This window comes from Pelobates fuscus, chromosome 11 (genome assembly GCF_036172605.1).
Source record: "Pelobates fuscus isolate aPelFus1 chromosome 11, aPelFus1.pri, whole genome shotgun sequence".
Classification (NCBI taxonomy): Eukaryota; Metazoa; Chordata; class Amphibia; order Anura; family Pelobatidae; genus Pelobates; species Pelobates fuscus.
In genome coordinates this window covers 36,766,492-36,783,645 of record NC_086327.1, presented here as the reverse complement: position 1 = coordinate 36,783,645, position 17,154 = coordinate 36,766,492, and the positions used below count along the sequence as shown (strand labels likewise).

The 17,154-nt window shown below is 48.1% G+C and overlaps 3 protein-coding genes across 3 annotated transcripts; 2 read left to right on the top strand and 1 right to left on the bottom strand.

Annotated features, from left to right (window-relative positions):
- The first annotated feature begins 202 nt into the window (after nt 1-202).
- Nucleotides 203-847, top strand: LOC134576806 (histone H1B-like). The gene has a single exon (XM_063435504.1). It carries the CDS (start codon nt 203-205, stop codon nt 845-847), a length of 645 nt encoding a protein of 214 aa, XP_063291574.1.
- Nucleotides 848-1,721: 874 nt separating this feature from the next.
- On the top strand, nt 1,722-2,033 carry LOC134578122 (histone H4). The gene has a single exon (XM_063437118.1). It carries the CDS (start codon nt 1,722-1,724, stop codon nt 2,031-2,033), a length of 312 nt encoding a protein of 103 aa, XP_063293188.1.
- A 727-nt stretch (nt 2,034-2,760) lies between these two features.
- Nucleotides 2,761-3,171, bottom strand: LOC134576805 (histone H3). Its single transcript, XM_063435503.1, has one exon. It carries the CDS (start codon nt 3,169-3,171, stop codon nt 2,761-2,763), a length of 411 nt encoding a protein of 136 aa, XP_063291573.1.
- Nucleotides 3,172-17,154: the final 13,983 nt, after the last annotated feature.

Here is a 17,154-nt window from a genome sequence, read left to right as displayed (position 1 = left end):
ATGTATTCGTTTTATCCATTCGGAAACACAGCGTGAGAGCAGAGTGTGAAAAGATGGAGTAGGGACAGTGGAGGGTGTGTCATAAGACTGTATCCAATCAGAGCGTGGTTAGATCAGCCAATAAGATGCTAGCTGGAGATGTATAATTTGGAGGCTGCTGCGGGCGCGTATTATTGCTTGATCTTCATAGAGAATAGTGACCATGTCTGAAGCCGCCCCAGCTCCCGCCGCCGCACCTGCGGTAGAAAGCGCCTCCAAGAAGAAGCAGCCCAAGAAAGCAGCCGGTGTCAAGAAAGCCGCTAAGCCCTCCGGTCCTAGCGTGTCCGAGCTCATTGTCAAAGCTGTGTCCGCTTCTAAAGAGCGCAGCGGGGTGTCCCTGGCAGCTCTGAAGAAGGCTTTGGCTGCTTCTGGTTATGATGTGGAAAAGAATAACAGCCGCCTCAAGCTGGCTCTCAAGGGCTTGGTGACTAAAAGCACTCTCGTCCAGGTCAAAGGAAGCGGAGCTTCCGGCTCCTTCAAGCTCAACAAAAAGCAGGCGGAGAGCAAGGACAAGGCTACCAAGAAAAAGGCACCGGCTAAAGTCAAGAAGCCTGCCCCGAAGAAAGCCACCAAGTCTCCAGCCAAACCTAAGAAGGTAGCTGCAAAGAGCCCGAAAAAGGCCAAAAAGCCGGCCGCCTCCGCTAAAAAGGCCACCAAAAGTCCGAAGAAAGTCAAAGCCGCCAAGCCCAAGAAGGTAGTGAAAAGCCCGGCTAAGAAGACCGTGAAGAGCCCTGCCAAAAAGGCAGCCAAACCCAAAGCCGCAAAGAGTCCTGCAAAGGCTAAAAAGGCAGCTCCCAAAAAGAAATAAGCCTTGCTCGCATTTAATTTTATTTTCCAAACCCCAAAGGCTCTTGTAAGAGCCACCACATTCTCATTTCAGAGCTATATATCAGTGATGGCAACGTGTTTGTTTTGGTGTCATGTCACACATATCGTTCCCCCTCCATCCCTCATTCTAAAGTCAGGAATAACCTAATGAATCCTGTAATCCCAGCATCTAGTGCTCGAAAAGATTACACAGGAATGTATCTTGTCGGTGTGGCTAAGTCCCCGTATACCAGTGCTACACTTGAGCGTTGATTTTTTTTATTTTTTTTGGCTTAGAAATTCCCTCCGTTCTAAGATACTGAGGGTGTTTCTTCATTAAATTGCGAAAGGCCAGTTTTAGTGAGAAACGCATATAATATATAGAATATCACACAGTGTCCTTCCAGACTAGATTTAATGTTATTGCCTTTTTCAGTAAGATAATAAAGCAGAACATATTTTAGGGATTGCGATTTTGTACATGGTGATAATAAAAGGGACTGTCCTCGTCCTCTCTCCACGTGTGAAACGGGCGCTTATTTCGATATTCAAAGAGTGATAAAGCCCAAGAAATGATACCTTGTGCAGTAGCTAAGCCGACTATCAAAGAAACACTAAAGACATGATAAAATGATTATACTTCAAAAGACTTCACGATTGTGAAATCTTTTGAAGCATAAACAGCTTTGGTTTTAAAAGCCAGAACCATTTCGAGCACGGAAGGAGAGGGTTAAGCATATTATTGAGAGGAAAAAAAAAAGTGAAGGGGCGTGTTTAAAACGCCCGCCTCCTTTGCTGCAGGTCCCCATACGGTCCGTCCGAGGAGTATATAAGGAAGAGCTTTGCACAGCATCTCATATCGTTCGTGCAGAACCATGTCTGGCAGAGGCAAAGGAGGAAAGGGTCTCGGAAAAGGTGGCGCTAAGCGTCACAGGAAGGTTCTTCGTGACAACATCCAGGGCATTACCAAGCCTGCAATTCGTCGCCTTGCTCGCAGGGGAGGCGTGAAGCGTATTTCCGGCCTCATCTATGAGGAGACTCGCGGGGTGCTGAAGGTATTCCTGGAGAACGTCATCCGGGACGCCGTCACTTACACCGAGCATGCCAAGAGGAAGACTGTCACCGCCATGGACGTAGTTTATGCTCTTAAGCGCCAGGGCCGCACTCTCTATGGCTTCGGAGGTTAAAACTCGGGCTTGACTTTACCGCACACCCCATTAACCCAAAGGCCCTTTTCAGGGCCACCCACTTTTTCACTAAAAGACTGAACCTAATCACTTTAACCCCTTCCACACCTGATAAATTGCCTGCTATCTACATAGATACACCGAGAAGGAGATAGTAGTAGAGGCTGCTCCCAAACATCTAGACGGGAAAGGTTGCTAAACACTGTATTTGTAGACCGCATTTTTGAACCATCGGAGGATTTGGAGCCGCCTTCTGTTAATGGTAGGGGATGTAAAAAAATATGAGCAAGTACGTACACACACACTGTCAAGAAAGCTCTGGTTTTGGTGTATTGTTACTGTTGCCTACATTTAATACATGCTTGCAGCCACTTAAATAGAAACATTGTTACTAGCTTTGCATATGCACTCCTGTGTTAACTATGTATTCTCCTCTAAGCGAAAAAGTAGTCTTTTTCCTGCTGCCTCTCCACACGATGGATTCTAAATAGTGAAGTTATTGTAAAATTGCCAGTGAAATAGACCAGCAGAGATGATGGCTACATCGTTGCCTGACGTGAAAATGGGATATGTGGGGACATTTGAGCATTGTAGTGTGAGGGCTCCTTAGCTAGCCCGCTCAAAGTCACAGGCTAAAAGACACGTTTTTATGAATGTGTTGGAGCTCGTTCGAGTGCAGATTTGGTGGCTCTTAAAAGAGCCTTTGTGTTTGTTAGCAGGTTTCAACTTAAGCACGTTCTCCTCGGATCCTACGAGCCAGCTGGATGTCTTTGGGCATGATTGTGACCCTCTTAGCGTGGATGGCGCACAAGTTGGTATCCTCAAAAAGACCAACCAGGTAAGCCTCGCTAGCCTCTTGCAGAGCCATGACAGCAGAGCTCTGGAAGCGCAGATCAGTCTTGAAATCCTGAGCGATCTCACGGACAAGGCGCTGGAAGGGCAGCTTGCGGATGAGCAGCTCGGTGGACTTCTGATAACGGCGGATCTCCCTGAGAGCCACAGTTCCTGGACGGTAACGGTGAGGCTTTTTCACTCCCCCGGTAGCTGGGGCGCTCTTTCTAGCAGCTTTGGTGGCTAGCTGCTTGCGGGGAGCCTTGCCTCCGGTCGACTTACGGGCTGTCTGCTTAGTTCTGGCCATTGTAGCAAAACGAAAGGGAATGAACGCTGCTCGCTGTAGCCTGGGCTTTATAGCCGATACGGCGTTTTCATTGGTTCATCAAGTGGGTGGTATGTTCTGATTGGCTGAAAACAAATAGTAAACCATTTCAAAATACCCGCTCAAATCAACTGCTTCTCATCCCCTCCCCCACATTCAAAATGCCCGCTCAAATCAACTGCTTCATCCCCTCCCCCCTCCTCCATCTATTGAGCACACGCGCCCAAAGAAGGGATCTAAGCCTTTAGTGACCCTTCCTGTCCTGACAGCATTTATTATAGACGCTACTAGTTGAAAGGAATGGCAGTGGGCAGTAATGGACGTATTCCTCCCAACATACTTATTAATAGCTGTATAGGCTTTATCGAGGGGGAGGGGTGCATGGGACATTGACCTCTTACACATGCAGAAAGGCCGCTTCTTTCGATGGGATAGAAGCCACGTCTGATAAAGGACTTTCACTCACAGGACGCTCAGTAGCCATACAAATGAGCTCCAGGAGACAGAGCAGCAGGAAATGTTACAAAGCATCCACTTATTGAAACAATGTTTTCAGCCGAGAGGCCAGGCTATTAAGGCTGCGTTAACTCATCCAGCAGCACAGACAACAGAGCTGTAGCGCCGCTAGGATTTGAACGCTCATAGTAGGTTTCACCCGGCATGTCCTCCAGACAGCGGGAGAGGGGGGAATCCTGAGAGTGAGCGACATGTAGAGATGCCCCGCTTAACAAAAGAGGACCTGTACACTATATACACTTGCCCCAATTGGTATTAATTTGCTGCTGCGTTTATCATAGACATGCATGGCAGCCATTGATTTTAACTAGTTCTATAGCTGGAATGTTGGACAGGATATGGACTGCAAATGGGACTCAGTCAGTGCTGTGACAGAAGCGCCCTAATATTTTAGCTTGCTTATGAGCTGCCAGCGTGGTGTGTGTGTGTGTAGATACAGGGAACGGTTTGCGCGCAGCAGAACAATTAATCGGCTCTTTGTGGAGAACGTGGGTGGCTCTTAAAAGAGCCTTTGTGTTTGGTAGGTGAGGGAGGCAGGTGCAGCAGCTGTCCGCTTTACTTGCTCTTGGGCTTGTGGCTCTCGGTCTTCTTGGGCAGCAGCACAGCCTGGATGTTAGGCAGGACACCTCCCTGGGCGATAGTCACTCCTCCCAGCAGTTTGTTGAGCTCTTCATCGTTACGGACAGCGAGCTGGAGATGGCGGGGAATGATGCGGGTCTTTTTGTTGTCTCTAGCGGCATTCCCTGCCAGCTCCAGAATCTCAGCGGTCAGGTACTCCAGCACTGCAGCCAGATAGACGGGGGCACCGGCTCCCACACGCTCTGCATAATTGCCCTTCCTCAGCAAACGGTGGACTCTGCCGACTGGGAACTGAAGTCCCGCTCGGGATGAGCGAGTCTTCGCCTTTGCACGGGTCTTTCCACCTTGCTTTCCGCGGCCAGACATGTTTGTTCTTGATTGAATGCAAGAAGATGAAAACTCCTCCCCTACCACAGGCTATTTATAAACACACTGTGCTCTGTGATTGGATGACTTTACAAGCAGCCAATTAGAGACACGTTATACAGGGAACCAATCTATTGCTGGAGCTAGTGTTAAACAGCCGCTTCCTTACGTCATCTGACTTTAGCAACCAATCGCAGGAAGGGAAGCGGAAGGGCCTCATTTACATGGTCCGCCTATAAATAGAACCGCCGGAGCAAGCAGCTTGCTATTCGCTCGCGAGCTAACAGCGTTAATCATGCCTGATCCAGCAAAGTCCGCACCAGCCCCCAAGAAAGGCTCCAAAAAAGCCGTCACCAAGACTCAGAAGAAAGATGGCAAGAAGCGTAGAAAGAGCAGGAAGGAGAGCTATGCCATCTACGTGTACAAGGTGCTGAAGCAGGTCCATCCCGACACCGGCATCTCCTCCAAGGCAATGGGGATCATGAACTCCTTTGTCAATGATATCTTTGAGCGCATCGCAGGAGAAGCTTCTCGCCTGGCTCACTACAACAAGCGCTCCACCATCACCTCCCGGGAGATCCAGACTGCCGTGCGCCTGCTACTACCCGGAGAGCTGGCAAAGCACGCCGTGTCTGAGGGCACCAAGGCTGTCACAAAGTACACCAGCGCCAAGTAAATGTCCGCCTCCCTGACCACCCGCTAACACAAAGGCTCTTTTAAGAGCCACCCACACTGTCTCTCTCAGAGCTGGCATCACACCCATGCATCAACTCTACAGCTTACTTGCTGCCCACCACAAGCTCACGCAAACGTGTAGCTTTCCTTTCACTTAACCCTTTCCATGCTGTCCTGTAACTCTGAAGATCTCGAGCTGCTCGTGTTTGCACATTTTAGACACTTGTGTCACGCACATGCTGATTTAGCCACCTAATGCTCAGTTTGCTCCGCTCTATTACTTTCAAGTCTACCTAGATACCGGACTTGATCTTAGAAGATATTCGTTGGGCGGCTGTATATCTAGTAACTGTAGATTAGGGACAGGCTTCTTATTCAGGGTAGCGCTTGAAGTCACATTAGGGATATTATAAAAGCTGCTACTGTAGGAGATCTTATACCTAATACTTTACCAAATGGCTACATGGCCAGGGATTTCACTCGATAAGTGTATCCGTTTCTTTCTCTTTTGTTATAGCCTATTGAAACAATGTTTCACTTCATCCTGATACTGTCTATTACTATGTTGCAACTCATGGAAGCCTAGTATGTGGTTCTAGCGTCTTTTTGCTCACGCTAGTATTTTACTAGACTTTAAAAGGTCTTTTTGACATATATACCTCAAAACAGCTAGTGTGCAATATCTAGCCTACCTACCCTATTTTCTATCATTTCCACTAGTTATGGGGAATGTGCGCAGGCTTACTTTGGAACATTTAGCAGTCTTTTCCCTTTATTGCACATTGGATATGTACGGATTTATTTTTGTAATTGTCTTTATTTTGTGTAAGTCTTGATATTGGTGACTTATTTTGGGGTATCCCACCCCTTTAGCTTTATTCTTATTAAAGGTTTAGTTGTATCCATTTGTTCAGCCAACCCCCGACTGAATTAGATACCTGTCCTTAGAAAGTATCTACATTAGTCCACATACGATTGTTCATTACTTTTTGGATACATGGAAATCCTCCTTTTTTTTTTTTTTTTTTTTGATTTGGTGTTTGCCAGTAAAGAACAATTTAGACCATTGAGGCTTCATCTAAATATCAGCATGATGATTTCAGTGTCTGCAGACATGTTGAGCTTATTAAAGACAATCTGATAAGCCTGTTTTGATCTTAAAGACATAAGCATTTTATTTTTTTTGTAACTTGCCTTTTTTTCCTGTTTATTGCGCCAACACATTATACACTTTCTCACCAGATGTGCCTGTATACACTCAAACAGCGTTTTCCAATTGGTTTTCTGCAGGAACCTATGGTCCAGCGAGAACAAAACTGGAGTTCTGTAGTGATTTGCCCATTGGGTAGCCCATACACTTAAAGATACCTGATGGGCATTGCTGCAGAGGGACTCGGTAAGCACTGTTTAATTGCCCAACGGGATCCCTGTAGCATGAGATGCTGGGAAGTGACTATCATTACCTCCCAGCTTCAAATAGAAAATGCTGCACTGGAGGGAGAGAGACCGCAGTCGGCACTGAGCAGCGATTTAGGCGGCTGCCTAAGGCCTAACTCGCCATCGGGCAGGCATACTGTGTCAGGTACAAGGACCCCACACCTTGCCCGGTATGCTGCTGGTTGCGAGGTCCCTCCACTCTGTCCTGAGAAGCAGAAAGCCAGCACAGTCTACAGCTCCGCTGACTATGCAGTGTCTCGCGATCTCTGGCCAATCAGACCGTCGCCGCGGGATACCACTTCAATGCTCTGACTTCTGGATATTGTGAGGCACTGCACAATCTGCAGCTCACACCTGGTGGAGTTGCAGACTGTGCAGTCTCTCAGGGCAAATTGTAGAGAGAGCTTACTGGAGCACCAGGGATCAAAGACACCAGGGGCCACCAGTTGCAATCCCCTCCCTCACTTTCACACCACTGTGCAACCCGCTCCCTTACTGTGTCACCCCGTCTCTCCCTCAGGCACTCTACCACCGTTCACCACCTCCCTCAATCTTCCACCTCCTCCCTACATCTCTCTGCCACCTAACCCCTCCCTTAGTTGATCCTGTTTTGTAGATTTAAGCACCAGAACCTTTTGTTTCTGTTTCTTCTGTCTCTCCTGGGCCATTTTCAAGCTCTCCCGAACTGATTCAGTAAGAGCCTGCAGCTGGTCCCAGAGTTCCAGATCATATGGCACAATGTGGAGGTTCCCTCTTCTCCCATGTCTCCCCCCCCCCCCCCCCCACACCTCCACAGTGCTCTCTTACTAGGTCTAACAATCCCTTTACTCTTCTACCATACAACAATTCCAAGGGTTAGAAGGTTAGAACCCAGTGGAATCTTATGGGAATTCTCTTTATGCGAGCAGTAAGTTGGGTAAGAACCTTTCCCAGTCCATGTGGGTGGCGGTAAAATTCTTAAGCATCTGCTTAAGGGTACCGTTAAAGCACTCACATAATCCATTGGTTTGGGGGTGATATGGGGATGTGATATTAGGCTCTGCTCTGCAACTTTGCCACATCTGTTGAGTCAGAGTTGCTGTAAACTGGGTTTCTTGGTCAGATTGTATTTCTCTGGGAAACCCAACCGTGGTTAATATACTAACCAAGACGTCTGCAACCAGTTCAGCTTTTATATTGGGAGGGCAATAGCTTCCGCGTATATGCTTGCGTAATCTACCACCGCTATGACAAATTTCTTCCCCGATGGGCTAGACTTACTTAGGGGCCATATGAGATCCACTGCTACTCGGTGAAAGGGTTCATCTACTATGGGTAGGGATTTTTTTTTTTTTTGTATTGTCAATCTTTCTTTTATTAAAGGCATATAGTATGGGATACAGAAGAGAAATTGGAGGAAACGTTTAAGTGATTTACAGTATAGGGTTGGTACATCAATATGCAAAAGTAGATTACATTTCCAGATCTTCTATGCCTCATTTTTTGTTTTTTATGTATTGTAGTGAAACTTCAGTTTGAAAATACAAGCTAAGGATCAAAGGATCCGGATTGGTAACTCGCTAAGTCCTGTTAGTCAGGCGTCTGGTGACACATGGGCGAGTAAAACAAATTCAAATAGTAGTAACACGCTACCACAGTACGCGATTAGCTGCGTGCAAAATTGAGTCATAACATGCTATAAACAAAAACAGGCTAGTGCGGTTGCATGAACTAGTGATAGTATACGTGTGATGTAAACAGGTTGCTTATCCAAAATATGCTAGATTCACGTATTAAAGCCACTGGGTATAATCCGAAGACTTTTCGGGAGGCTATGTGGGCTATTGACATCAGGCTGAGAGGTGCTAGACATTTGTGGCTGTGTGTAGGCAGGCTAGCTAAACATGAAGTCACATAGGCAGTGGAAACAATATGCCATTGGGTATAGGCCCAGGCACAGCAAATTGCGGGACCTGTAGGGTTAAAAATTATAGGTTACAAACTGAACAGAGCTAAGCTAGTAAGTCCTCAAAAAAAAAAAAAAAATGGGGAGTCTCTTATCTGGCATGTCCCTTCTCTCGGTGTCTTCAGTGAGGCACCAGGAGCTCCGGGTGAGGTCTCAGGTGCCCGGTCATCCGATCCCCAATAGCGGCAGGGGCGGTACAAGTGTAGGTGAGTCCCATCGATTATCTACCGCAGTGTGCCGTTTAATGGCTCCCTTCCAGCTCCGGATCTGCAGATGAGGAAATGTCGTTGCTCTTTCGTCCCTGGTGTACATGAGGGGTTGTAGGGGACCGCGGTCATGGCGGGCGGCATTCCGCTTGCTTGGCTGTTGCAGAGAGACTGTGCTTCGGGTCGTTATCAGCTTGGGAGAGTGGGCAGTTTGGCGGGTCGTGAGCTGCAGATAGCGGTCATCGGGTACACCGGCAACGGGTGCGGGGGACTGTGCTCCAGCCCCAGGCTGTTGTGGTAGCCGACACCTTCTGTCCACGGACTCGATACCTGAATGCGGCCCGGTCCAGGCCCCTTAAGGGGCAGGTGGAGAATCGCGGTGACATCCGCCGCCTGCGGCGAGCGTTCTTCTCCCTGTGTGGTCGATGTCTCGAGGCCAGGCCTCTGTTGGCTATCAGCCCGGGCGGGCGGTCACTGGTGCGATGAGGCGTTATGCGGAGTGTGAAGCCCGGAGGGGAATCACCCGCTTCCCGCTCTGTACACCGGCTGGGTTGGTCAGCAGTGACTCGGGTCTGCAGTTTGTCCCAAAATGCCTGGAATAGGGTGTCCAGCCTGGCTTCAAGAGTGTCTGGGAACAGCTCACATGCCTGTGCGGGAGTGTGCCGTGACTGCGGTATGGCCTCCGCCATTTTGTGAGGTTGGAGTGCCTCGTGTCGCCTGCTGCGTTCAGATAGCTGGGGTGGTGATTGATGCCACAGTCTGTTCCCCCAGTGGGGACCGGGATAACCCCCACCGGTCCAGAGGGGGGGGGGTAGGAGACCTGTAGAGACGCTTGGTGTGTCTGGCGTCGGGGTGAGCGGCCGTCTCTCCCCGGCTCCAACTTTAGTAGGCCGCACTCGGCGTTTCGGTTTCCCTGCCTCGACGGGTTTCAGAGGGGTGTCCTTCGGTTCCGCAGTGCATTCCCAGCATGGGTAGCACAACCCGGTGAGTCTGCGGTCAGTGTAGCCGTTGAGTTTGACCCAAATTTGGCCCGTCAGGCGAGAGCTCGTGGTGCCCACGTCTGTACTGCTTGGCGGTCAGGCTCCGCCCCCTGGGTACGGATTTTTATTTAGCTTTCGGGTATTCACCTTTTTTCTCTACTCGCTGACACATATCAAAGGTTTGGCTATATCCCTGTATGATCCGATGATTTGCTTTCCAAATGCCTAATTGCCCTGCAAGGGGAATATCATGGCTGAGCTTCAAAATGCCCATTTGGTATAGTAGTCTTTGTGCCCTTAACGTAATCCTCTAGTTTGTTTGTTTGTCCGGTAGGTTTCCGGGGTTATATTGTATTGAACCATTCATTTCTCCTTGACCTTCTCGTATAGATGCATTTCCGATTCTGATACTGCTCGATATGCCTCTGCCGGACAATTTGCTAGTTAAAATAGGTGCCCGGTTGTTTGTTGAAACACTTGAATCCACAGACAAAACCAACCTAGACCTCACCACATATAAAACACTTTTGGATAAACGCTCAGAGCTAGCCACCCTTAATGGAACACAAATCAAGAAAAGTCTTCTTCTTACCAGACACCGGTACTATACCCAAGGGGGCAAAGGGGGACGACTATCAGCGCAAGCTCTAAAAACACAAAGACAAACCACATTTATCTCATCCATACAGACTCCACAAGGGACCAAGTCAAATCTGATGGCGGACATCATGCTAGCCTTCCAGGAGTTTTACCACAAACTTTACAACTTGAGGGACTCTCCCCCCAGATGTTACTGACATAAGAGCCTTCCTCAAACAAAGGATCGCCAAGACAATCCCACCCAACGTACAACAAAGACTTGACTCTCCCACAACTAAAGAGGAGTTAGAAGTAGTGATACACTCCCTCCCACTAGGAAAGAGCCCGGGCCCAGATGTCTTCACGGCCAAATACTACAAGAGCTTTTCCATCCATCTCATACCCCCACTCCTAGACGCACTCAACTCCCTACTTAAAGACAATTCCATACCCCCACAGGCATCGGAAGCCACTATTGCACTCTACCCAAACCAGGTAAAGATTTGACCCAATGTGGGAGTTATTCGCCTATCTCACTTAAAAATATTGATTTAAAAAATGTTCACTAAAACACTAGCTAACCGCCTACGCCTCAAGCTCCCAGAGCTAATTCACCCAGACCAGGCTGGATTTATACAAGGCCGAGAAGCTAAAAAATAATATCACCAAACTCATTAATCTCATGCATCACTCTGAACACACAAACACCCAGACACTGTTACTCTCCAGAGATGCCGGAAAGGCTTTCAACAGGGTGGACTGGTCCCTGATGCTTGCCACCCTGGAACAGATGGGCTTTGGCCCAAACTGGCTAAGGTGGATGGGAGCTATATACTCCAGACCAACGGCTAGGCTACTCGTGAACGGCCAACTCTCACTCCCAGTACCCATCTCCAATAGCACCCCTCTTTGTTTCGTCCTGGTCCTGGAGCCATTCCTCCAGGGAGTTAGAGAAAATCCTAACATCAAGGGTTTCAAATTTGGAGGGGCAGAACACAAAATATCAGCATTTGCAGATGACATGCTATTCACGGTCTCCGAACCCAGCTCCTCACTCCCTCATATACTGGAGGAGATGTCTCTCTATAGCAAAGTGTTCACCTTTCATGCCACTCTAGGTAAATGTGAACTCCTCCCACTGAAAGTACTAAACTCGACCAAAACACATCTACAATCAAACTTCCCATTCTCCTGGGGAACAGAGCATATAACATATCTGGGGGTAGCACTACCATCCGTTATCTCACGACTATATGAAACCACCCCCCACCCCCCTGCTAATCCAAGCTAGAACCAAAGATCTTACTAAATGGCACACTTCGCAGTTCAGCTGGTTTTGCAGGATAAATATCCTGAAAATTAGTATTCTCCCAAGAATATTATACTTGCTGCAAGTTCTCCCGATCACTCTACCCACAACCTTCTTTGCTGCCATACAAAAACTATTTACGACATTTATTTGGTCCCACAAACGCCCCAGGCTAGCCTATCAGCTGCTCACAAGATCAAAGACGGAGGGGGGTCTGGGGCTGCCAGATGTGGAACGATACCACAGTGCAGTACTATTGGCCAGGATTTATGACTGGACAGGCAAGAACACGACCAAACAATGGGTAGATGTAGAGAATAACATCTTCCGTGTCCCCATACACACAATACCATGGCACAACTCTGGCCAATCCTTCCTTATGCACAAACAACACCCGACCATTACTCCGACACTGAGAATGTGGTCACACATGAGTCATTGGCGGCGGACATATCACCATACCCATCACCGCTATATAAACTGACTCACAATCCGCTCTTCAAGCCTGGTGAATCGGGAGCGGCATACAGAGAATATCATACCACAGCATACCTACCTTCACGAGACCTCCTTGACAATGAGGGAGTTAGGCCCCTGTCGTCCCTACACCCGCAGGGAACTCCCACGACCCTTCAAAAATTTCTCTACGATTAACTCATTCACTTTTTGCGGACCAACAAATACCCCCAACAAGGTCACCGAGCACTGACCAAATTCGAACTTACGTGCACCCAATGCACACTCAAAAAGAAACAGGTCAAAACCACATATGCCTACTACAGGACACTAGCCAACCAATCAACCTACTCTACAAAAAACACTGGGAACAAGAACTGCACTTATCTTTCGCAGATAATGACTGGAAGCAAATATTCCTCCTGACACAAAAATCATCCACCAGCTTAGCGACACAAGAAAGTAACTATAAGAAGATAGCTAGATGGCACTACACCCCATCCAAACTCAAACGGGCATTCCCAGGCACGTCCAATAACTGCTGTAGATGACTAGAGGCCATTGGGGACAGGGCTCACATCTGGTGGTCATGCACGGTGAACCAAAAGTTCTGGTCACGGATCTCCAGTCTCATACACCTCATAACGGGAACCACCATACCCTACCCACCTTAAACACTCCTATATCTTATATTGCCTCCCTCCATACCAAGGGACACTAGGACCCTAGACATACATCTGCTCAAAGCAGCAAATCTGCTTATCACCCTCCACTGGAAAAAAAAAAAAACAGCCCCACCTACCATTAGGGACTGGGTACGGAGAGTAGAAAGCATTAGAACAATGGAGGAAATTAGCTTCTCACTAACCGGCAAATACCACATATACATGACCTCCTGGGAACCCTAGTGTAACTTCATGAACACCAGTCAAACAGACCGATAGTGACACCCAGCTGGAGATAATATGAGACCTTGAACTACCAGCGAATCTATTTGAATATCAACGCCCTTATTATTTTTGGTCTTCACTTCCCCTCTATGTCGACTACAAGTATTTCTGTTACTGAATGTGAACTTTGTACTAGACATTATGACTAAAGCAGCAATGTTATACACATTTTTGAAGTATCAATTGTTACATTTGCAAGAATTTTAAAATAAACAATTTCTAAAAAAAAAAAGGAAAAAGGAAAAAAAGCCGAACAGACACTGCTTGATCCGTTTTAGGTCAGCTTTGGGATTTCTAGGTAGTCTCAGTAAAATCCATTCTGAGTTCTCCTTATAACCGGCAGAAAAAAAAAAAAATATATATATATATATATATCTGCGAGCGGTTCAACAGAACACTGCTTGCCGAGACTGGGAGCGACTCCTACCGCACTTCTTATGTGCATATTGGGAGGTACCGCAGGAACTGCTTTGGACTATTATATGGGAGAAGATTACGAGGACCTCATCACAGTGCATTGGGATGGGGGAATGTGCTAAAACTCTGTGACCACATGGAACAGTTGGCTAAGTTGGTAAAAGAGAACCTCCAAGCTGACAAGGGGTGACAGAAAGTATGGTATGACCGGGGTACCCGACTGCGTAGTTTCCGTGTTGGACAAAAGATTAAACCGGTCTGACATGATTAATTACAGGCGGCATGGCAGGGTCCCTACAAGGTGGTGGAGCATATCTGCAATACCACCTATGTGGTAGCCAGCTGTGCAGATGAGAGAGTAAACTGCTCCTTCCACGTTAATATGCTTAAAGAGTACAAAAAAAGGAAGGACGATGTAACTGCAGTGTGCGCCCCAGCTTCTGAGGATCTAGACAGCCTCGCATTACCTGACTTGCTAGAGGGAGACTCCCAAGTTGACCTTATCGCTCAAGTCAAACTAGGAGACAAACTGACTGATAAAGAAATAGTTCAGGCCCACAAATTATTGAAAGCTAAACGAAAGACCTTCTCCCAAGACCCTGGGTACATCACCCTGGCTGTACACAACGTGGAAATCCCAGGACAAGCACCTATGAGGCAACCACCCCTACCACATTCTCGAGGCAGTCCGGTAAGAGATACGGAAGGATATACAGTAAATGCTGTGACTAGGAGTGATTGAGGCTTCAGACTTGGCTTGTAGTCCTAGTACCGAAGCGGGACGGAACAACACTCTTCTGCGTGGACTACAGGCGACTGAACGATCGGACTCTTACCAACTCTTATCCCATGCCCTGGAGGAACTATTTCATCATATAGCATGGGGACAGTATCTCGCCACAACAGACCTATGCAAGGGCTACTAGCAGATTCACCTGGCCGAGGAGGCTATCCCCAAGTCGGCATTCGTCACCCCGCTTGGCCTATTCCAATATCAGGTCATGCCGTTCTAGATGAAGAATGTCCCAGCCACCTTTCAACGTATGGTGGATAGGTTCCTCAATGGCTTCCAGGAATTTGCACGTGCGTACCTGGACAGCATAGCTATCAATTGTGACTCATAGGAGGAAGATTTCCCATGTAGGGAAGGTTATCGGCCGAATTAGAGCAGCTGGCTTAACTCTGAAGCCAGACAAGTGTCACATTGGTATGGCTGAAGTGCGGTATCTGGGACACAGAGTAGCTGGGAGACTTCTGCCCCTACCCGAGTGGCCACCACACACTGGATAACACAGTTCTACTTCACCCTTTACTAAGTCTTGGCTCGTGTTTTTTTTTAAATTCTTTATTTTATTTGTGCATGAAAAATCACATAAAGCACACAATGCCACAACAGCTAGAGCATGCAGAGCGTCATACATAGATTTACATTGGTTAGGCATTAAAACATAGCACAGTTTTATGGATTATTATCGCATGACAAAGAGTTATATCTAATAATATTATCAATAACAGCGTTAAACTAGGTTATCCAGGTTAGATTGTTATCAGCTATATATCAGAGAATTTACAACATTGAAAACAGGTTAGACTACAATGTTAAACCGGTGAGCTATAAAACCACCTGGTAAGCACGTTAATAGAGGTGAGATATCCCCAGCAGTACCTTTCTACATTAGTAAGCATGTTGGTAGCCTGGCTGTAATCAGGCTAAGTTAAGTAATGACATGCAATTAGCCGGCATAGATGTATCTGTGCCATGGAGTAATAAAACGAAAAAAAAAAAAACAAATAGATAATGCTGCTTCTATCTATAACAAGCTCGTGTTGGGATAAAGTCACCCTCACAGGCCAGCAGTATGCATAAGGGCTAGTACTCGTGTTCGCCAAGAGGGACAGTTAATGTCCAGGGTGTAGTAGCAGTTTGTGAGTACGTCTCTCAACAGTCATGCTGTCCCAGGGCCAGTCCGACCCTCAGCCTGTTCCCCGTCTGGGAGAGTGCAGCAGGTCTGTGCCAAGGTGCTGGTCATATCGGGTGTTGGGCAGTGCATGATGGGTGACTACCTTCGGGTGGGCCCGCTGCGTCTCCGATTTCTCCGATGTAGGAGCCGCTTTAGAGGCTGTTGGCGGTCCCCGCTGTTTGGTAGGCATGTAAGGGGTACGGAGATGAGTGCACCCGCTTGTCAGCTCTGTGTCGGGACGCTTTGTGCGGCTTCCTCCTCCGCTTCCCCGCTTGTGTAGCACCAGCTTTCCGCCCTGGCTGTGGTGGTTTGTCCCCGTTCTGTGGAGGGCTTGTTGCAGCCGTGGGTCTTGTTTGGCTCTGTTTAGCTTGTTCCCAGTATTGCTCCCAAAAGCGTTCAAATGCCAGGGCAATGGGATCCCTGGAGTCTGGGACACACTTGGTCACGTGTTGGCGGCCATCTTTGCCCACTCCAAGCCGCACTCTTGCTGGGCTCATGTTTGGGTGAGACAGCTATACTCTGTGCAAGAGAGCTTAATCACTAGGACCCTGTTACAGGTTAGGAAAGTTTGGATAGACCCCAGCCAAGCTGCAGCGGGTAGGGGCTATAGCACTACTGGTGTCCCAGTGATAGCTAGGAAGCAAGCTTGGCAGAGGTGCCCAGTCAGGGTACCATGCAGTCCATCAAAGTGTGTCCAGGATTGTGTGTCCACGAATGGAGACCCCATGCTGGGGGTCTGTGTATAAATTCTGTGTGCCTTGCCTGAATAAACCAGATCTACTCCCAGCACTGGCGTACATACCGCGGTCGCAGGGGTTGCAGCTGCGACCGGGCCCGGCCCACCAGGGGGCCCGGCCACCTAGCGACTCGGTATGTACGCCAGTGTGGGCAGACTCTTCTACTGGGGGGACAAGGAGCTGGCCACATCAGGGCCCCCGAGGCCGGCCCTGGTGTTACCGGGCGCGCGCGCGAGGGAGCACTCTCCCCTGAGCGCTCTCTGATCAGCTCCCTTGCGTGCCCCGCACTTATGCTGCAGCCGGAATATGAAGTTATATTCTGGCTCCGGCATCAGTAAAAATGTGCGAGGGAGCTGGGCAGAGAGCGCTCAGGGGACAGTGCTCCCTCACGAGCCAGCAGGACCGGCCGCCGGGCAGCCCCTGGACTGGACTGGAAAGGGAGGCTGCGGGATTAAATCTGAAAAAAAAAACACACAAAAAACGTGTGTATGTGTGTTAGTGCTACAGTGTGTGTGTGTGTGTGTGTTAGTGCACATTTTTGTGCCAGTGTGTGTGTTACTGTGTCTGCTAGTGAGTGTCAGTGAGTGTGTTAGTTTTTGTTTGCGTGTGTTACTGTGTGTTAGTTGTGTGTGTCTGTTATTGAGTGTGTGTCTGTTAGTGAGTGTCAGTGTGTGTGTCTGTGTGTGAGTGAGTGTGTGTGTCTGTTACTGAGTGTGCTAGTTTGTGTGTGTCTGTTAGTGAGTCTGTTAGTGAGTCTAGTGAGTCTTAGGTTAGTGAGTCTAGTGAGTCTTAGGTGTCTTAGTGAGTGTGTGTTTGTCAGTGAGAGTGTGTGTTTTATAAGTGAGTGTGTAT